This window comes from Piliocolobus tephrosceles, chromosome 12 (genome assembly GCF_002776525.5).
Source record: "Piliocolobus tephrosceles isolate RC106 chromosome 12, ASM277652v3, whole genome shotgun sequence".
Lineage (NCBI taxonomy): Eukaryota > Metazoa > Chordata > Mammalia > Primates > Cercopithecidae > Piliocolobus > Piliocolobus tephrosceles.
Genome location: NC_045445.1, coordinates 18,035,533 through 18,058,355, shown reverse-complemented (window position 1 = coordinate 18,058,355; position 22,823 = coordinate 18,035,533). Strand labels below are relative to the sequence as shown.

Sequence of the window (22,823 nt, the reverse complement as noted above, 5' to 3'; positions counted from 1 at the left end):
GCAGGTTTGTTACATATGTATACTTGTGCCATGTTGGTGTGCTGCACCCATCAACTCGTCATTTACATCAGGTATAACTCCCAATGCAATCCCTCCCCCCTCCCCCCCCCCCTGCATGGCCCCCGTGTGTGAGAAGGGACCATTTTTTTAAAAAAATCTGATTTGGTATAGTTCAATAATTTTTCAGAAAGAGTTCCTAGGCCAGATAAATGAGTCCTATCTGGAGTGCAGTCTCTGCTTTTATAGGTTAATGTATATTTATCCACCAAGAAGGATGTGGCCTATTAGGGCAGAAATACAACACAGATCACCCCATATAAAGGTCAGAGAGAGGCCAGGCGCTGTGGCTCACGCCTGTAATCCCAGCACTTTGGGAGGCCGAGATGGGTGGATTATGAGGTCAGGTGATTGAGACCATCCTGGCTAACAGGGTGAAACCCCAGTCTCCACTAAAAATACAAAAAATTAGCCGGTCGCGGTGGCGGGCGCCTGTAGTCCCAGCTACTCGGGAGGCTGAGGCAGGAGAATGGCGTGAACCCGGGAGGTGGAGCTTGCAGTGAGTCGAGATCCTGCCACTGCACTCCAGCCTGGGTGACAGAGCGAGACTTCGTCTCAAAAAAAAAAAAAAAAAAAAAAAAAAGGTCAGAGAGAAGAATGAAGCACATACTCAAAGAGAAGTCAGCTATGTAGATTCTTCCTAGGTCCAGCATCCCTTTATGTGGCCCATCTACATTGCAGTCCTGGAGTTTCAGTAGCCACGCCTATCTTTATAACCCACCCACCTCCCTTTTTTTGTTACCTCAAGTGTTTCTATAACTTGCAAGAAAAAAAAAAAATACTTGAAAAAGACAGGTCACAGAGACAAAGATGCTTTCAGATTACGTCAGTCACTAGGGAGTTATTCTATGAATACACAGGGAAATGAGAAAAAATAGGAACCAGGCCTCATAGAGACCACAGCATGGTGCAATTAGAACTGTCAGATCTCATGACCAAACAGAATGCCACTACAAGTACAATGTGTTTACTTCTCAACTCTACTACCTAACTAGTATGGTGACTCAGTGACTCTCCTTCGCTGCTTCAGCTGCTCCTCCGTGGGGAACTTCTCCATAGCAGGCCTCTGTTCTGCCTTTTACCTTCCCTGGGTGTATCTCCTTGCTTCTTTGCTACTCTGACTACATCTCTGTATGTTCTATACTCAAACTTCCCGGGAGAGGCTCTTACTGGCTCAGTCAGTCAAATCCAGCCTAGAATGCAGAGCTACTCTGCCAGGTCACCACACAGGCCCTGGGCAGCCTTTGGGCCAGGATGGTTGGGTGACATGGGGCATAAGCATAAGAAACCCTTTCAGTCACCTGCTCAAAAGATGGTTGTAGTAAAGCGGCACTCAATGACATGTGCAGTAGGATGGTGTCACATATTGTCACCTATCCTGTGAACTCGGGAATGAAACGTGAGCTCAATAACACATTGCTGAAAACAGCTGTATGCTATTTTTGGATCCAGGAAAAAATATTTAGCAAAGTTTAAGCCTAATAAAACTCACATTACCTGTATCATAAAAATGCACACAAATTCAGTTCTTCGAGTTCCTACCAGAATGCGAACTTCATGAAAAAGAAATATTATTAAAAAAAACTAACCCAAACTATTAAAAACTATTGTTATCGTTGAAACCATAGATTCACACAGCGGGTACGTGGGGAGCCAGGATTTTCTAGAAGTAGTACTCAACTGCTATGTTTAGAAGTGAAGGTCACTGGAATAGTGAAATAATTTCTTCTGGTAAGGTTTTCCCCACCCTCAAGCCTGGGTTGTGATATTTATGGTTACACTAATGAGTTCCTCATTATTTTAAATGAATTAATATTTTTTAACGGCCGCTTTAATTTTTGTGCAGAAATATTGGTAAGTATAATCCACAAACAAACTTTTTTGGGGTCTTCAATGTTTTAGTGTAAAGAGGACCTGGGACCAAAAAGTTTGAGAACTGCTGACCTCCAGCATCTCATATCTGTCATTTGCCAACCATCCTAATTCTGTCTCCCCTGAGTTGTGCCTGTCTTGTCGACTCCTGGGTCGCCAGAGCCTCGGTGCAGAACCCTGCACTTAGTAGGGGCTGGATAAATACTTGCCCAACTTAAAAATATGGACCTTTTCATTTTCGGCAATGAGTGTAATTCCTGAAAACAAAGTTCTGTTTAGAACAAAAGTATGCTGTGTCTTTCTAAAAGAATGACAAAGAAGCGGAGTTTGCCGGCCAGTAAAGCTGGTGTTTACACTGGGATGTTTACATTTATGTTTAAGTTTCAAGTTCGAAGCTCGAGCGCCACTGAATCCTGCAGTACAAGAGGCAGGCAACTGCTGCCCCTCCCATCCTTCCCATGGAGTCAAACTCCAGCCAGAGGAAGGTATGAGAGCGATAAAGGAGAAGGCTGACGCCAGAAAAAAAAAGTTGGCCCTTCTACCCCTCATTCGTTCATTCATTCGCTCATTCCGCATTAGACACCAGAGCCGGTGCCAGGAGCTTAGGCCACCAAGATGAACAATATCCGGTGTCTATCCCAGGGAGTCGGAAAGAAACAAGCAAAAGACGCGGTTCCTGCGCGGAGGAGGGGCCTTTGGGCGAAGGAGGCGCGTCGTTTTCTCCAAGCCAGAGATATTTGTCCTGCCCGCCCCACCCACTCCCCCAAGATGGCGTCCTCGCGACACCCGCCCGGCCACCTCCGCGAGGGAATATTCCCACGCCTTCCTTCCGTCTCCCTCGCGGGCCGGCCGATTCGCCGGGAACAACGCGGACCTCAAGGCCCTTGAGGCGCCAGGGGATCTCAGTGGCCCTCGCCCCGCCCCAAGGCCAACCCCAGTGGGCTTCGACGCGCGGCAGCAGCCCTCCCCCCTCCGGCGCCCCGCCTCCCCGGGTCTCGCGCCCCGTGCCGGCGTCGGCGCCTTTTGACGCCATAGTGGGCGTGTCGGCGCGACCCGCGACGTCGCGACGCGCCGACAATGGCGGCTGCGTCGGCCTGAGCAGGGCTTAGTTTACAAGTAATATCCTGACGTTGCCGAGGGAGCCGCAGTCGCTTCAGACCCGGTCGGCGGCGGCGGCGGCGCCGCGCCTGCGCGCTCCCGCAGCGCCCTGGACCTAGCGGCGGTGCCGAGGTCCGGCAGAGCAAGCCAGGTGGGCGGCGGCGCGGCCGAGCTCCCAGCATCAGCGCGCGCGCGCCGTGGGCGGGCAGAGCAGGGGGCGGTGCGGCAGCCGAGCGGCCCCGATTTCCCGGGGACTGCTGGGGCGCCGCGGGGAGGCGGGCCGGGGGGCGGCGTGGCGCGAGCAGAGCGCGGTTGACCTGCCTTTTTCTGCTCAGCTCCAGCGTCATTTCGGCCTCTTAGTTCTTCTGAACCCTTCTCCTGAGCTGGGTAGGAAACATGAGCGGCAGCAACTTGGATGGGAACGATGAGTTTGATGAGCAGTTGCGAATGCAAGAATTGTACGGAGACGGCAAGGATGGTGACACCCAGACCGATGCCGGCGGAGAAACCGATTCTCTCGGGCAGCAGCCGACGGACACCCCCTACGAGTGGGACCTGGACAAGAAGGCTTGGTTCCCCAAGGTAGGAGAGTGCCACGGGCGCCACTACAGAGCGGGTCGCCTGGCCAGCCTCGCGGAGCACTCCTCTTACGTTTGCTTTGCTGAGATCCTTGGTCCTAGCCCCCTTGGATAGCGACGCTTCTTTTTGTTGTGTTTGTTGGGGCACCGATGTGTAAAGGAACGTAAATCTTTAGGGTGGTGTCTTAAATGTAATTTTTAAGTCTTTTCTATGCTTTATTAATCTTGTCTGTGAAGGTCACAGTTGGTAATTACATTGATGACTGCTTTTTATTGCGAAGAGGAAAAACACCAAGAGCAAATTTAGTAGCTGTCCATTTCTGGTGGCCAACCCCACTTGTCCTAGGAACTCAGATGTTTAGCTTATGTACTATGTGCAAAATGCAGTTTCTTGATTTCTTTTTTAAAGTAGCTGTTTACATATCTTTACTAATTGAACTTTCTTTGCACCTTGCTTTACTTTCCTAGTAAATTTTGTCCCTAAGCATATATGTTTGAACCATATAACCACAGGAATAAGACTGCAGACGCACAGAATACAGATGGAAGATATCTGTGTATATTTGTTTGGAGTACTTGGAAATTGCTAAATATTTTTATTTCAGCTTCGAAGTAAAATAAATAATGTTAAACTTGGTTCTGTAAACTTTGTGGTAAAAGTGCCCTTTTAATCTGGCTCTCATGAGCAGGAAAGGGCACACTAGTAGCACACAAATTGACTTGCAAGCCAGTGATACAAAACCTGTCTCCATTGCGCGACTGGATGGCTGTTTTAAAAATTCTTTTGCAACTTTTCTTTCCCATTCTGTATTTGTATATATATTCCAATGCCTCCAGATTGTTAAAATTTACGATTTCACTTCTGTATTGGTAGTACTAGTTTTGAGTGCAGATTTGGTTTCTTCAGCATTCTGAATACTTTTAACAAAGGTGTGATAATGGATTAATGTGTGACTTTATCTTTTTATGTTATTGAAGCCCATACCTCTTCATACTTTGAGTTTTACATTTTCCCCATTCCATGCGTGCCTAATGTTGATTGGTGTGATGGTATAACTATATTTCTTTCATTTTGCAATAACACTTTTCCCCCAAAGGGGAGGAAGATAGATATGAGTTGGATTTGTCTTTAATTTGTTCTGTTAGTAAAAGATAACGTCTTAATTTGTGATAAAGTTAAAATGAGCATTTAGTTTTACAGTTGTTAACTCCATTCTTTATATACCAAGTCAGATTTCTGTTCTATGTGCTCTCTGCATACAGATATTTAAGTACTTACTGTACATGTATATTTGTGCATCTGTACAGTAAGAGAAAAGTGGATTCTGTGGTCAGATTATTCACTGACTGTTGGTTTTTATTGTTTTATTATCTGGTACTTCCTTTGTTGTATGTATTTGTAGCCTTAGTCAAGTAAACTGTAGAGAGGTAGTAATTTATAAATGAAACAACTAGAAAAGGTGCCAGCATCACTTAAAATGCTTTAAGTCATATCTCAGACGTTTGCATTGATCATCTAAGTACTCGTGTCTTATTTTTTATCACCGCATGCACAATTTTCTATATGACTATTGTATTTATACTTTAATAAGTACAACTATTATCCACAGAAACACTTCTGTTTTAAGTTGTGTAACCATGCTGTAAAAACACAATTTAAACTTCTTATGGGTGGAAATAATTTTGAATTTCTCTGTCTGGGTCTGTTGAATTGCTTGTTTAGATCACTGAAGATTTCATTGCTACATATCAGGCCAATTATGGCTTCTCTAATGATGGCGCATCTAGTTCTACCGCAAATGTTGAAGATGTCCATGCTAGAACTGCAGAGGAACCTCCACAAGAAAAAGCCCCAGAACCCACTGATCCCAGAAAGAAGGGAGAAAAAAGAAAGGCTGAGTCAGGTAAGTGGTTCTAGCTTACAAATTTTAAGTGTATGGGTGTGCATATGTACGGTTGCTTTTCCGAGAATTATAATAGCTTTGAAGGAATAAGGTGAGTTTTTTTCTTAAAGGTAGTGTCAGAGTTATAAAGAATCAAGATAAACTGGCCATCTTTTTTCCAGATAGGGCTCTAAATTATTTGTCAAAAGATTTAAATCCTTTGAAAGCTGGGTAGTGATTTGAGTTAGTTTATGTTGGTCTTTTAAGAGTAAGAGAAAGGTCCTGGAAGTTTCAAGAAACTGCTGCTTTGTCAAGATTCCATAATATAACTCTTATCTTTTCTTGCAAGTGTTTTATGTATTTAATTAATTTTGATTTCTAGGATGGTTTCATGTTGAAGAAGACAGAAATACAAATGTATATGTGTCTGGTATGTATAACTTTTTAAACAAGTTTAAGGTAGGAAATACTTAATTTTGAGATTTTTCATGAAGTGATTTTTAGCTTTCAGTTTCTCCAGAGTCCACTTTTTATCATTGTGTCATTTTTTGTTCAGCCATTTATATTAGTAAGGAATATGTGTGTTTACTACAGAACCAAGAAATTTAGTGTGTAACTTTGCATACCAACCTTTGGGCCTCATTAATGTAACTTACAGCAGTGTGTCCCTTCCCATTCAGTGAGGCCCTTAACAAAGCATAATTTTAATGTATATTTGAACACACAAAAATGTGAAATGTCTTCAGTTCTGTAAATGTAAAACTCTTACATACATTTAGAAAATCAACACTGCATTCACCTAAGTTATAGATTTCTAATTGATAGAATGCTAAGTAATTCACTTTCATTATCAATTATAATTTTTTAAAAATTTTTCTTAAATGACAGGTTTGCCTCCAGATATAACAGTGGATGAATTTATACAACTTATGTCCAAGTTTGGCATTATTATGAGAGATCCTCAGACAGAGGAATTTAAGGTCAAACTTTACAAAGATAATCAAGGAAATCTTAAAGGAGACGGTCTTTGCTGTTATTTGAAGGTAAGTTGTATGATCAAATAAGTTTCTTGTATCTTCGTTTTAAACTCAGGAACCAGGGCTATAATTTCTATAGATGATAACCAACACCAAGGACTACTCAAAACAGGATATGAAGAAAACTGAAATTTCAGTTAGTACCTGTGTGTATCACATTGGTAAGATTATTTACTTGTTTTAAGAAAATATATTAACAGGTTAAAGTGTTATATAAGTATGTGACTGGAGTGCTTCTTTTGTCTTGAAAAATTCTCACTGGAAAGATTTCTTTATTGATGTGTACAGTCAATTCAGACTACATTTTAAAAATTCAAGAAGAAAAAAAAGCCAGTGACATTTTAGTTGTCCATTGGAGTGAATTACACCAGGGTTCAGCAAACTCCGGCTCTGTTTTGGTAAATACAGCTTTATGGAACACAGCCACACTCATTCATTTATGCATTTGTCTGTGGTTGCCTTTGTGTTTCATTGATAGGGTTGAGTGATTGCAGCACAGACCTTGTGGCCTACAAAGCCTAAAATATTTACGAACTGGCCCTTTAACAAAAGGACTTTTCTGACCCTTTTATTAGACCGTGAAGGAGACGATAGCTTATTCTTACTCCTTTAAAATATTTTTTTGAATGTGAGAAAAGAGTGGTATTAAGAGAAATTTGCAGAACTGCATGTAGTCATAGTACCATAAATTACACAAAGAAACCTCAGTGCCAAAGGCAGCCATCATTCCTGGAACACCTGCCACCTTAGGAGCATGTGTTATACGTTATCACAGGGTACAGAACAAATGATGACATGTACATAAGTCAAACCTGAAAATAATTACAGAGTAAAATCAAAATGGTAAAGCAAAAGTATAAACACCACAGGTGTGTTGTGAGTATACAGCATTCCAGTGGGATCAGAAGAGGGTAGGATTAAGGTGACAGCTTTTTGGGAAATAGGTTTTTGACCTGAATCTTAAACGTGATGGTAATGGGACATGAGCATGACCATTTTAGGATGGTAGTTTTGTAATGTTCAAATGTAAGGAGATTTGAGAGTTTTATAAGGTCTTTAAGGATTATTCAAAAATCTGCTAACAGATTCTTAGGGAGTTCTGTTAGATTTTTTAAATTTTTTAAAGGAAAAAAAATAGAGTTTTGAGACCCATAGAAGTACAAGATTGTCAAAACAGTCAATTGAGTTCCAGGAAAATATAGTGAATTATTCCAGGACCCATATTTATGTGAGCAGCTGAGTTCAGTTACCCATTTTTGTTTTCTACAGGTCCTCTGATCTTTGGCTCTGTTTGTATAGGGCTGATAACTGCCCTTTCTGTAAGACCCGGAATCCATACATGTATTTAATATAAAGTACAAGTCATCAAATAATTGTCTTCTACTTCTCAGTGTATTGCAGCCTTAAAATTTAATGGATGAACCAAAAAATTAAAGGCTGGCTATGGTGTTCCCAGTTCCTTGAGTCATCTAGTCTTTTAAGTAAGAGTATTATAGGATTTTAAAAGAAATACACCTTAGAAGTCATGCAGATTTGCCCCCTTCATTCTGCAGATAAGAAATTGCGGCCTTAAGAGACAAAATTATCCAATAATCACATAATTTACTGAACACCTACCATACGCTAGTCCTTATCCTTTCCATGCATTATTTCATTTAATTTTGTCAAGAACCTTGTGATGAAGGTATTAACTATTTCCATTTTACACATGATGATACTGGGGCTCAGGAAGCTTGAATAATTTACCGAAGTTCACACAGCCGGTTAGGGACAGCTGGGTCTTAGATGCAGGTTTCCTGGTTCGGATTCTAGAGTTCTTTATCTCAAAGAGAGAAAAAGATCTCATATATTAGTACTATATAAATATAAGAATTTAAATTATTTCATGTATAATCATCATTCATCTAAAAAACTCCTGAACTTTTATTTCGTTGTATAACTGACTATATTTTATCTTACCTTTATAAAGAGAGAATCTGTGGAACTTGCATTAAAACTTTTGGATGAAGATGAAATTAGAGGCTACAAATTACATGTTGAGGTGGCAAAGTTTCAACTGAAGGGAGAATATGATGCCTCAAAGAAGAAGAAGAAGTGCAAAGACTATAAGAAGAAGCTGTCTATGCAACAAAAGTTTGTAATTTTTTTCCCTTTTGAAAAGTTCTATATATTCTAGAGTATATTTTTGGTAATAGCCATCTAGTGTTGTTCTGTCAAATGTGCCTACATATTATTTTAAAATAATTTCATTAGATCATCTGGTACTTCTAGCAATCTATACAATAGGATAATTTAGCAGTAGTGGGAATTTTAATTTTCCAGGGTGTTTATTTGTAATATAATAAGGGCTTCAATGAGCTAAGAGAAGCCATCTGTTTGGAAAACGTTGAACATCAAATTAAATAAGATAGTTAGGCTTATGTACCAGAACCATTAGTTTACCTTCTGTGTGGATTCAAATCACTTGTAGCAGGGGCTAAATTTTTATGTACAGGTTTGTTATAGGAATTAGAAATGACAAGATTTTATAATTGTATTTACTGTAGTTGTGTGTAGTATCTACTTAATGTCATCAAGTTTCTGTTATTATTCTGTTTGTTTAATATACTTTGCAATATACTAGTTTTAAGAAATTAGTCAAAATGATAAATACTTTTATCAGAGTAAATTCTAGTGACACTTCTAACACCATGCTTAAACTAATTAAATATCATAAAAGCATTTAGTTGTGATGTCTCATCGTTTTTACAAGAGTAAGTAAAATTGCTAACCACATATTTTTTAAACAGTATCAGTAAAATTTATGATTGTAACAGAGTGAGTAGTTTTACATATTTGAGTGCAGTTTGTTTTTTATAATGATAAAGTACCTAAAAACCAATACAATTTAAAAGTGTTCTTTAGCCTCAAAGTGTATCCTTCTGAACTCATAAATACTAGGAATTAGAGATTTTTCAAGGGTCTCATTGGAATGTTTGTATAATCAGACAACAGTTGCCCTGAAAAACATTAAATCTGGGGATTTCAGATACTGGGGCCATTTTGCCTCTGCCTTTTATTTTATTTTATTCTATTTTATTTTACTTTATTTATTTGAGGCAAGAGTCTTGCTCTGTCACACAGGCTGGAGTGCAGTGGTGCAATGTTGGCTCACTGCAACCTACACCTCTGGGGTTCAAGCTATACTCATGCCCCAGTCTTCCCAGTAGCTGGGATTACAGACGTGTACCACCATGCCCGGCTAATTTTTGTATTTTTAGTAGAGACGGGGTTTCCCCATGTTGGCCAGGCTGGTCTTGAACTGCTGACCTCAAGTGATCCACCCGCCTCAGCCCCCCAAAGTGCTGGGATTATAGGTGTGAGCCACCGCACATGGCCCCCTGCCCATTATTTTTATTTCAGAAAGTTTTCGGACTGGAACTGTGACTGAAATACAGTTTGTTGTAAAATCCAGTAATTATTAAATATTCAATAAAGTACTGTATGAACAACTCATTGCTTTCTCTCTCCAAGTCTGAAGCAAAATTTACAGTTTGTTGTTACTGCTTCATTGCCTCAGGCAGTTGGATTGGAGACCTGAGAGGCAAGCCGGACCATCCCGGATGCGCCACGAGCGAGTTGTCATCATCAAGAATATGTTTCATCCTATGGATTTTGAGGTAGGAAGTGGTGTGCTTATTGATATAAATGCTGATAGGCTTTCTTTCTCTCAAGGGAGCCTGGAGCTTGCCTTGTCCCATCTTTGTTATGTCACCTCCTACACGTTTGTGCAGTGAGTAGTAGAGGAAGATGGAGCCAAGAAGCTACTTAAGTCTTTTGATTTCCCTTCCCTTTGTTTAGCCCAGTATTGTTTTAAAGTATATCTCAAATAAGACTGTTTAATAACCATACTGCGCCCCAAACAGCAGCTACTTGGTATGAGAAACCATTGAAACATATCATCATTAAAAGATTTATGGGAACTGCTTGTGGATTTTGAGTGCAGGCCAACAAGTATGGGCTGATTTTGGTGGGGAGTACCAGCTTCACAATTGTAAATGCAAACTTCAGCTTGGTACTAAAAGTTACAATGCTTAATGTCCGTGGAAAAGTCCAAGAACAGCAAGTAAAAGTGAATAAGTACATCTGTTATATATCAACTTTTTAAAATGATTTTAAAAAAATAAAGTGAATGGAACTGTCCTTCCTCCCCTCAAAAAAGTGAATAAAGAAGGAGCAAAGAACAAGGAGTTCTAAGGAATATTGTCATCAAAGTACGTTGTGTTACATTCTGCCTCTATTCTTATCTCTGTCTACTGGGGTAGACTGATTTTATTGTTAGTGGAGAAACAACTCTTTATTATCTCCCTGGTTCTGAAATTAGTGATAGCAAGTTATACAGAAAGCAGATTATACAGATAGCAGGTTATACAGAGAAAAATGTTCATAATGTAAACTTCCAGGTTTATAAATGATCTAGTTGTCATCAGTGCCCATTCCTGACCCTTTTGTGCATTTAAACAGTCAAAATGATAATATAATTGTAGCTCCCTTAGTGAGGGCCCCACAATGGACAGTTCAGCTCTATCTCAATGAATAGTGTTGTGATTACTGTGTACCTATGGAGTTTGGGCATCTTTTGAGGTCATTGGAAAGATACGTGTGGTTTATTTATGAGATTGATTGATTGATGTCTCTTCTGACCAGAAATCTGGAAGAATTTTGAAATATAACAGTTTACAGTTTTATAGTTGCAGTGATAATGAAACATGGTTTAAAAACACATGCACACCAGTTGCATTTTGAAATACTGTTTTTGCCAGCAATAACTTTAAAATAAACACATAGAATTACAAAACTATTAGCTGGGCATGGTGGCGCATGCCTGTAATCCCAGCTACTCAGAAGGCTGATTCAGGAGAATCGCTTGAACCTGGTAGGCGGAGGTTACGGTAAGATCGCGCCACTGCACTCCAGCCTGGGCAACAGAGCGAGACTCCATCTCAAAAAAAAAGAACCAAAAACAGAACAAAACAAAACCAGATCATAGTCACTAAAGCAGCATATAAAATAAATGCATAGATTGATCACAATAGTCTGCTAAATACAACTCCGGGATTTCCTATTGTTTATTACATTTTATCCCCCTGCTAAATAAGTGATTTGTTGAACAGAAAATGAAACACCGCATGTTCTCACTCATCGGTGGGAATTGACAATGAGAACACTTGGACACAGGAAGGGGCACATCACACACCGGGACCTTTGTGGGGTCGGGGGAAGGGGGAGGGATAACATTAGGAGATATACCTAATGTAACTGACGAGTTAATGGGTGCAGCACAGCAACGTGGCACATGTATACATATGTAACAAACCTGCACGTTGTGCACATGTACGCTAGAACATAAAGCATAATAATAATATAAAAAATAAGTGATTTGTTTATTAGGTGACATATTTATTTCTGTGACTTGAGGTCTTTGATTCACACATTTCATACTCCTGCCACTCGAGTGTGAATGTAAATGCAAACCTAATTCAAAGTATCTGGAACCTCTGCAAGTAGAAATCTGTGTGTAATTTTATCTATTCTTGTTTCTGCCTCCTGCCTTGCTCATTGAAATACCTTATTTGAGTCTAAGGATCACCCCGGGCAGACTTAGCTTTACCTAGCTTAACAAATATTCTTTCCCCAAGTCCCCATTTACTCTACCTTGACCCCTATATATTCCGTCCAGTGAATATTCTTAAAGATAGAAGTTTCATGCTTGCAAATTCCTGATTTTTTTTTAATCCTCTTGGTTTAGTATAAACATTACTTTGGAGTTACAGAGCCTTTATACTACCCTATTTTGTTGCCTTCATAGCATTTATTATTATCTGAAGTAATTTTGACTCGTCTACTAGAATGTGAGCTCCATGACACCCAGTATTTTGTCTACCTTATTTGCTGCTGTATTCTAAGTACATAGAATTGTGTCTGGCACACACTTGGCCCTTAATATTTATGTGATGAAGAATTGAAAGAATTATTAAATGAAACCCTTGTTATTTACAAGCCAGAGTCTTTTCATTCATCCGGTGGATCGGTGGATGAAACATTTTCTCTTCAGCATCTTTGCAAATGAAGGCAAATTTTCTTTTTAGATGCTTATGCCACGAAGGATGGTAGGACATTGTTTTGGCAGTGGTGGAATTAGTTCACAAAGAAATGCTTGGTGATGCTATCCTTGTTTGCCCACCTTCCTGGTCTCACATGGTCCAAGTAGCTTGCTTGAAAGCCTATCAGCAAGAAGAGTGACAAATAATCTTGCTTTTGTTCACTGTCTCTGAGCACCTGAACCTCAGTGTAGACCTGTGCTGTCAGATATGGTAGCCTTGTGTGGTTAAATGTAAATTAATTAAAATGAAATAAAATTCAGTTCATCACTTGTACTAGGCACATGTAGCTAGTAGCTAGCATGTTGGATAATGCAGATATACAACATTTTCATCATCACAGAACCTTCTATTGGACAATATTGGTATAGACATTATATAACTTTTGACAGAAGTGTCCAACAGGAAAACCTGCTTTTATTGCATGTTTTGGGGGGGTGTTTGATTTGACTGAAGACTCCATATGAGCCTAAAGAACACACAGCAGCGTTGAGCTTTTTACTGGAAAACAAAACCTGAATTGTCAGGTTATCCTGAGTTATCTGAAAGGAGTCAGATTTTGGGTGGAGGGGTATATTTTGATTCCAAACAGTTAGAAGCAACATACCTAAGAATACTGTCTGATATCAGGGTAAATATTGAAGGCTAGCTAACATTTTTAATGTAACTTCAGAGGGTCTTCAGTATTTAATTCAAATCCTTATTTTAAAATGCATTGCCTGGCAAATTTGAATACCAAGACATGAAGATTCAAAACTCAGATGCATTAGCCGGGCGTGGTAGCACGCACCTGTAATCCCAGCTACTCGGGAGGCTGAGGCACGAGGATCACTTGAATCTGGGAGGCAGAGGCTGCAGTGAGCCAAGATCGCGCCACTGCCCTCCAGCCTGGATGACAGAGTAAGACTCTGTCTTCAAAATAAAAAAAAGAAAGAAAGCAAAGCAGTGAGACATTGGTATAGAAATAAAAGTGATGCCTACTCCCACCACGGAATCACACTTCAATTTAAAAGTTGTTAAACATGTTGAAACAGTTTTTTTAAAATATAATCCTGATTTTCCTTGGTGAATAAAAGAGAGGTATTAGAAACAGTTTATCAAATTCTTAAAAAGATTTTCTTGAATATTGGCTTTGTACAAAAGTCTGTGCTATTTTCTGTGAGGTATCTGAAACTCAATAAAACAAAGTTCCTGCCTTCTGAAAGCACTCACTCTAATAGGAGCTAACCACACACACACACACACACACACACACACACACACACACACACACACACACATCAAAAGCCATAACTTTTAGTCTCTACTCCTATTCTTCTCAGGTCTGATAATTTTGTATAAAGCAAATTGGCTGCTTCTCCAAAACTGGGATTTATAAGTGGGGAAATCCAGAGTTCTGCCAACTGTAGTTTTAGAAGCCTCAGATTTATGCAAATGAGTACGATTTTATATTTTTTATTTTAAATCAGATTTCAGTAACTCCCTGCCAGCTTATTTTTGCTTTTTGAAGAACCTTATGGGAGGAAAGCCACAATTCTCTATAGTTCCTCTAGCTGATGAGAAAAATGAAAGCGTGTAAGAAAGATAGATGCACTTAAATGTTTCCTAGAAAGTATAAGTCACCTTCAATAGAAATTTATAGATAGGATATTTTCATTTATATTTGTATGTAGTTGAAATTCAAGCTGATAATGTAGCTTTTCCTGAGCCCTTTTTGTGCATTGGTGCTTTGAGAGAGAGAAAGTTGGTAATTCCCAGAGGGAATCTTAAATCATTTTGTTGTTGTAGGGAGATTTCCACCTGAACTCTAGGCTACTAGAAACAGCAGTACTTGAATGTTCTTAATAGGGTCATAGTTGCAAGAAAGCAACAGCTAAGAATGTATTTTATTGCATGCTTCATAGCAGCTCCTTATTTGTATGGTTCTGTTACAGTGTGGTAGGCAAGACAAACAGTCATCCTTATAATGTTTACTCTGTGAGTTAAAATAGCATCTTGGAAGCACAAAAATCAATCTTAGGACACTTAGTCAATAAAAGGGATATATTACTCTCTCCATTACAACATTTCTGTAAATAGGAATGTATCCAAAACACAAAGCACAGGGCTCTTATCAGCGTGATGTTGATGCCCATGCAGAACATAGGAATTAGCAGTCTGACTGAATATGCGCCACAGGACTTCCGCCTTCTTCTCCTGCTCAGCCACTGTGGGCCCCTTCTGCTGCCTGCCATACTTGTCCATTTCCTTTGTTTAAAGCAGGGCAAACCTATAGGAGTAGCAGTGGATTGAGTAGTCTAATTTTATTTTGATTTTGAGTTTTTAAAAAATTTTATAGACTGAAAAACACAGCTCACCTTAAGCGAAACCTTTTTGTGTCTGTTGATTTATCAGAACAAGAAATTGGATTCTCAGGATTTATAGTTAAAGAAGGGAGCACACTCATTTTCATCATGCGTATTTTTCAGGATGATCCGTTGGTGCTGAATGAGATCAGAGAAGACCTTCGAGTAGAGTGTTCGAAGTTTGGACAAATTAGGAAGCTCCTTCTCTTTGATGTAAGTTCATAGCTTGGACATACGGATCCTGAAGCAGTCATTCCTCCACCTTATAAGTTCTTCCCAGATGTTAGTATACCCCTGGATTTTAGATTAATGTTTTTATAGAGTAGTCTACTATCTTGTGATAATCATCTATTAGCAATAATGAGATGAACATGGATTACAAGCCAAGGATTTGATGGATTTGATATGCCTTGCTTATTTTCCATCATTACCCTAGAGTACATGATCAGGTGAAAGAAGGTACAAGAAAAATGTTTGAGATCTCTGGTTCCCTATTAGTCACATTTTCTCCTCTTTGTGAATTGTTCTCATCCTCCATATTTGGAACAATAAGGGAAAATATTCTCCTGTGTATTTCCTCTTCTCACCCTCTTTTTACTTCCAAAATTGACACCCAGTAATTAAGAGTCACCATTTATTGCTTGTGTATTACAAACTACTTTACATGTTATCTCACTTAATTCTCAAAACCCTTTGAGGCAGGTTAGCACTATTATACCCATTTTACAGATGGGGAAGCTAACACTTTAGAAATTGAGCACCTGGCCCAAGGTTGTTCATCTGGTAACTGACAGAGCCAGTATTTAATCCCAGGGCAATATGACTTCAGAGTTTACACTCTTAACAGTTATACGGTCCTGCTTCTCATTAGACAGGGATGTCAGCAGAAACATTTCCAAGGACATTGTGCTTGGTTCTTGCTAGGTAAGATTAAGGTAAAGAAGCAGATGACTGCATGTGACTGGCTGGGATAAAAGGAAAGAAAGACTTCATACATAAAGTGTTTTACTTCAGAGTATCAGAGAGAACACTACTGCTTGCCTACTTCGTGAAATGTATGTGTTTTATTTTTAATCTTACTGTTCATTCCTGTTTTTTCTTTCTTGTCTTTCTAGAGGCACCCAGATGGTGTGGCCTCTGTGTCCTTTCGGGATCCAGAGGAAGCTGATTATTGTATTCAGACTCTGGATGGAAGATGGTTTGGTGGCCGTCAAATAACTGCCCAGGCATGGGATGGGACTACAGATTATCAGGTAAATTCTGCAACTTGTCAAGGGCACACACATTGTTTCATTACCAACAAATACTGATCCTTCAGATCTAAATTTTGGGTTTGGTTTAACCTATTTAATGTAACAATGCTTCTTTTCTTTTTATTTATTTATATGTTTTAATTCTTTACTCTTCCTCATTATTTACAATGCTTCTTTTAAATAATATTTTGCATTCAGAAGATAGAGAACTATTTGAGTTTTTCAGTTTATAAGTCTGAAAGTTTGAGGCTTGTTCAGAATAGTGATAAGAAAAGAACACATTCAACCAAATGTTACTCTTCCTTTGTATGCTGTAAAGTACGGACAGAGCTCAAATATTAACTTTTTAAGAGATGAGACATTTCTGCAGTACTGTGATATTTGGCCTTTATTCAAGTGATCTTATTTAAGGTCAACTCTAGTAAATCAAGATGTAAAGTTTTGAAAACTGAAGACAGGGAATTGTTTTCCTAAGAAGAGATGCTTTATAAAATTAAGGTTGTTTCATCAATATTAGATATGTTCAGAAAAGTAACCTTTTGCCTAAAACTTATTTTAATGGCAGTCTCCATTTATCCACAGGTGGAGGAAACCTCAAGAGAAAGGGAGGAAAGGCTGAGAGGATGGGAGGCTTTCCTCAATGCTCCCGAGGCCAACAGAGGCCTTAGGCGTTCAGATTCTGTCTCTGCTTCCGAAAGGGCAGGGCCTTCTAGAGCAAGGCATTTTTCAGAGCACCCCAGCACATCTAAAATGAATGCTCAAGAAACTGCAACTGGAATGGCGTTTGAAGAACCTATAGATGAGAAGAAGTTTGAAAAGACAGAAGATGGGGGAGAATTTGAAGAAGGTGCTTTTGGAAACAATGCTAAAGAAAGTAGCCCCAAAAAAGAGGCCGAAGAAGGCTTCCCTGCAAAAGAATCTGAAGAGGGCTGCCCTAAAAGAGGGTTTGAAGGTGGTTGCCCCCAAAAAGAGTCTGAAGAAGGCAATCTCATAAGAGGATCTGAAGAGGGTAGTCCTAAAAAAGAGTCTAAAAAGAAGGCACTCAAAAATGATTGTGAAGAGAATGGCCTCGCAAAGGAATCTGAAGATGACCCCAACAAGGAGTCTGAAGAGGAGGCTGGCCCCACAAAAGAGTCCGAAGAAGATGACTCAGAGAAGGAGTCTGACGAAGACTGCTCTGAAAAACAGTCTGAAGATGGCTCCGAAAGAGAATTTGAAGAAAATGGTCTCGAGAAAGATTTGGATGAGGAAGGATCTGAAAAAGAGCTTCATGAAAATGTTCTTGACAAAGAGTTAGAGGAAAATGACTCCGAAAACTCCGAATTTGAAGATGACGGCTCTGAAAAAGTGTTAGATGAGGAAGGCTCTGAGAGAGAGTTTGACGAAGATTCAGATGAAAAGGAAGAAGAGGAGGATACATATGAAAAAGTTTTTGATGATGAGTCCGATGAGAAAGAAGATGAAGAATATGCAGATGAAAAGGGGCTTGAAGCTGCTGGTAAAAAGGAGGAAGAAGGTGATGCAGATGAAAAGCTGTTTGAAGAGTCAGATGAAAAGGAAGATGAAGATGCAGATGGAAAGGAAGTTGAAGATGCTGATGAAAAGTTGTTCGAAGATGATGATTCCAATGAGAAATTGTTTGATGAGGAGGAAGATTCCAGTGAGAAGTTGTTTGATGAGGAGGAAGATTCCAATGAGAATTTTGATGATTCTGATGAGAGGGGGCCTTTGGGTTGTTTTGGGAATATTGAAGAAGGGCCCCTATCCACTGGCAGCAGCTTTATTCTCAGTAGCGATGATGATGATGATATTTAATCCCTTAAACTTGCTTTTTAGGGAGAGTCCTCCATCTACATTTGCCTGTGCTTCAGGGTAATTACTAGTAGTGTTACATGAACATGTGCATAGTGGTAGGATGCCATCAGATTAAAGCATTGAAGTTTTTCATTGTTACCTGTACCTAATGGTTTTAAATATATGTTAATTGATTGTTTAGTTAAAATGTCATAGTTACAATGCAAGTAAACTGGATACTTGTTCTTTTGTCAGATTTGTTAAATGCATGCAGAATAATATTTTTAAAAGCATTGAAGTTTGTGATATTCATCAATAAAAATAAGTTGATAATATGCAGAAACTGAAAATTGGACTTGAGGTAAATTGCATTGTAAATTCTTGATACTGCTTTATTTATACTGACGGTTGGCTTTTCTGAGGACTTGAAGAATCCCTTTGGAGTCTCCTTGCTTCCCGCTGGTAGTAGCACATATGTCTCCATTTCCTCTCTATAAACCAGAACATGTTCCTAAACTCAGAAAACAACCCTCTGGATTTGCTTTTTCTGCCCAGCCCTTGCAAATTAACTCTTGTTTGTTGTCTACCCTCTTTCCATTAAAATTGACTCTCAGATGTGCAAAAGTGAATTTCCTGCGGTCTACAGCTCCCATTATTATTAAAAATCTAGAGAACCAGATTAGAATTCTGCCTTGTACTGTTAGCCTCTTTGGGCCCCTTTAGAAGTTAATTCAAGTTAGAGGACCTCTTCCCAGAAAAAAATGTACACACTACACTACACAATGTGTGTCCAGTTTGGGGAGGTTCATTGGATGCCCTGAAGTTGAAGAACTTCATGCATGCTTCAGTTGTTCGTTTTTTTAGAATCCTAGTGCCTAGCACTGTGCAAAGTTGTGTAGTCCCAATAAAATTGTGGGTCTTTCTTGATTATGCTTTCCAAATTCAGTATTGATAAATTTACTTCTGATGTAGCATTAAGAAGCTGTTCTCGGCCGGTCGCGGTGGCTCAAGCCTGTAATCCCAGCACTTTGGGAGGCCGAGACGGGCGGATCACGAGGTCAGGAGATCGAGACCATCCTGGCTAACACGGTGAAACCCCGTCTCTACTAAAAAATACAAAAAACGAGCCGGGCGAGGTGGCGAGCGCCTGTAGTCCCAGCTACTCGGGAGGCTGAGGCAGGAGAATGGCGTAAACCCGGGAGGCGGGGCTTGCAGTGAGCTGAGATCCAGCCACTGCACTCCAGCCTGAGCGACAGAGCGAGACTCCGTCTCAAAAAAAAAAAAAAAAAAAAAGCTGTTCTCAGAAATTAGAAGCATTAAAATAAACTGCATTGGTGCTCTTTCATTACAGTATCTGTAAGTGTAACCCTCTAGATAGAGAAGAGTTCCTATACTTCAAGTCTGTTTTTATTTTGAGAATTTTTTAGATGATGTCTGGGATTTCGTAAAATCTTCAGGATTTTCACCAGGGATAAGTCAGTAAATGAGGTGAAGAAAGTTAAGTATAGAAAAATTGCAAACCAAAATAGTATTTCCTTTAAAGATAAGCTAGGAGCATTTAAACTTGAATTTGTTGGAAAATTGGTTTTCTAAATGAAAGGAAAAGAATGCTTTACCTTCCATATACAGTGGTTAGGACAGATTACCCTACAACATAAATTAGCTCTGAGACCATTAGGAGAATTTATTTCATTCTTTACATTAAAATTTATAATTTTGGAAATCCAGAATCTCTCAAAAGAATATACTATCCATCTAGTCTGTTTTTTTAGATACTAACCATTGCTTAGTAAAGACTCCCTGCCACAATTTAGGGATGGGAAATACATTAAAAATAGAGTAAACTTTCACTATTTGGTGGGTTTTGTCTAAAGTCATTGCCACCCCTGGCAAGTTAACCATCTTCTGTGTGAACTCAAGTGTGTGTGTGTGTTCGCAAGTGTGTGTTAATGGATTTCAGTTATGCGATACTGTCCCGAATATTTTGACTTCAATTTGGTTGATACCACATACTCAGGTTCTTTTCATATAAACACACTGGAAGTGAAAATCACAAACACATGTAAAATGGTAAATAATTTATGTGATGTAAACAACAGAAAGTAGAGTCATAAAGCACACATAGCTACCTGTTTACTAAGTAATCAGATTGTATTAGTCCTGAAAGCTGAATTTAATGTGAGGCAAGAATACATCCTATTATCAAAAGAAAAATGGGAGCGAGGTGGGTTTTAAGCCCAGCAATGCCCCACAATCACCTGACAACTATTAAGTTTAATGCTCCTTACAGCTGTAATTTACACAAACTATTGGTACATTCTGTCCTAAATGCATAAACCAGAAGTGGCTTCAGGCATAACTTTGAATGACTTGAATGCCCTGCCGTCTGAGTCCACAAGTACCTTCTACAAGAACAAACATGAAACTTCATGTTAGAAAAAAAGTATTTCTGGTCTTTGCAATATTAATGAAATACTGAAATTATTACTGCTTTCTATAAAAGAAATGTAATAAGGGCAAAATTGGAGTAACTCAAGTACTTCCTTCTCAAGTAGTAATAGCTCTGGGCTCTTTGTGAAGCCCTGAGGAGCCAAATCCAGTTCATTTGGAAGCCACTACTTCTTCCTTTTCAGAGTATAATCTATTTTCTTGATGTAAATTATTTGGTCATTTCTGAGGCTTGGCAAGAAGGTAGGGATTAGCTAATATTCTGATTATGCCTTTCTCAATCATGTGAGTGATTTTTTTGAAAAGTAAACCAAGTATTTCTATGTAATGCAGAGAAGTGCTCTTAATTAGTTTGAACAAAGCCACGGCCTGGAGAACAGTAGAAGGCTTATAAATTTGCCCTTTGTGAATATTTGTCAATTTTCTTACAGATTTTTCCTTATTGAGTCTCTTTCAGATACAAGCTGTATGCCTTTCTTTGGATGGTAACTTCATTTAAAATGAGTTTGCTCAAATGATTTTTGCCTCTTACCACACCTCATTTACATGATGGGCTTTGTGTATATCTTCCTAGTACTTCCCTGATGGAAGAAAAACATGTTAAAATTATTCCCTTCTAAAATCACAAATTGATACTGCAGATAGCCTAAATTCGTGGATGCCAGTTATTACAGGGGACGATTGCTTGAGAAAAAGACTTCATAGTATAAAGTTGACTTTTAGCTATTCAGAGCCCCACAGGTCTGTTTTACTTTCCATTTGAAACCAGGAAGATACTGCTCTCATGGTATGCCAGATGTGTTACACTCAAATATCACAAACAGGTTGGCTTATAAACATATTTGAGTTATCTATGAAACTTCAAGGCTGTGCTATTAAGATGCACTGGTCGTCCCAGGCTAAATAAAGAAAGCTAGGCCAGCAGTGGAGCACAAAGGTGGCTTTTTTTGCTTCCAGTGTTCTACTTTTTGCACCACTTCTTAATGTTAAATAGTAGTGATAGTATTAGAAGAGTCAAGCTCTAAGAATAAAAGACCTTTTGATTTGCCTTTTTCCAAGTTTATAATAGAAATTAGGCTTAAATAATGATAAACCTGCAACATCTTCATGTAAACATTTCTAGACTCAACTATGTGTCTGACTTTACAGTTTGAAAATGTGATTATCTTGACCCCTTCTTTCTTTTTTCGTATTTTTATAATACCTTTTAAGTAAACAGCATAAACTTTGCTTTTTAGGCGATTCTTAAGAAATTAGAGAATAGGTTAATAAAAATGTGTACAGCACTTGGATGCTTTTAATGTCACATTTCACTGGGAATATATTTATTATCATATTGAAATACTAGTAGTGTTAGGCTACAAATTTAGCATATTTACACTTACTATAGAATCTATTTAATGTGGTTCAATTAGCAAGTTATGTATTTGGCTAGTATGTACCCAATAATATGCTAGATGAAATGGGGCAGTGAAGAAGAAAGACAGCATTAGACATGGGCCCTCCTCAACTGGCAGTTGTAATGTCTAGATTGAGAGAAGACAGCCCCCCCTCCAAAAAAAAACCCCAAAAAACAAAAGCCATCAACCCAGCAACAGTGCTTCTAGAGCCTAGAACAGTGCCTGGCACATAGTAGAGGCTCCATAAATATTTGTTAAATGAATTAATTTATCCCATGGATAGACTTACACACTCATTCATTTGACGAGGTTCATTTATGTCACTACCACCTTGTCATTATTGTTGATTTCAATATCAAGGTAGTTGATTCTATTCTTCCACTAGTCTTTCCACCTCAGCAGCCCAACTCTTCAAACCAGAAATCTACGAATCATCTTTGATTTTTTCTCTCTTTCACCTCCCCCACCCCACATTGATTTCCTGTTGGCTCAAACTCCAAATATATCCCAAATCTGAATACTTCCCATCTCTACTCCCACCACATTAGTACGAACCACCATTATCTCTCACCTGCTTGCCTAAAAAAGCCTCCAAGATGGACTCCCCATTTATATTCTCGTCCTCTTCCAAATAATTTATACAATAGCCACGGAGATTTAAAAAAAAATCACTGCCCCAAATGCCCTGATGTTTTTCTATCACAACGCTTTAATAGTACTTGAAATCCAAACTCCCTCCTATGGCCTTGCAACAAGGCCCTGAATGATTTTGGCCCTGCCTGCCTCTCCAGACTCATCTCAAAACTTTGCCTAGTCCACCACTCCTCAGTCACACAGGCATTATTTCAGTCTCTCATGCCTACCTCAGGACCTTTGCACACACCTCCGCCTGGGATGCTCTTTTCCCAGCCAAGCTGA

At 39.2% G+C, this 22,823-nt stretch overlaps 1 protein-coding gene across 1 annotated transcript; it reads left to right on the top strand.

Moving 5' to 3' along the window:
* Positions 1-2,692: 2,692 nt before the first annotated feature.
* Positions 2,693-18,686, top strand: HTATSF1 (HIV-1 Tat specific factor 1). The gene is made up of 10 exons (XM_026451900.1): positions 2,693-3,178; positions 3,363-3,609; positions 5,329-5,509; positions 5,871-5,918; positions 6,377-6,531; positions 8,495-8,658; positions 10,085-10,184; positions 15,134-15,223; positions 16,126-16,263; positions 16,846-18,686. Exons 2-10 carry the CDS (start codon positions 3,424-3,426, stop codon positions 18,076-18,078), a joined length of 2,295 nt encoding a protein of 764 aa, XP_026307685.1. The 5' UTR covers positions 2,693-3,178; positions 3,363-3,423; the 3' UTR covers positions 18,079-18,686.
* Positions 18,687-22,823: the final 4,137 nt, after the last annotated feature.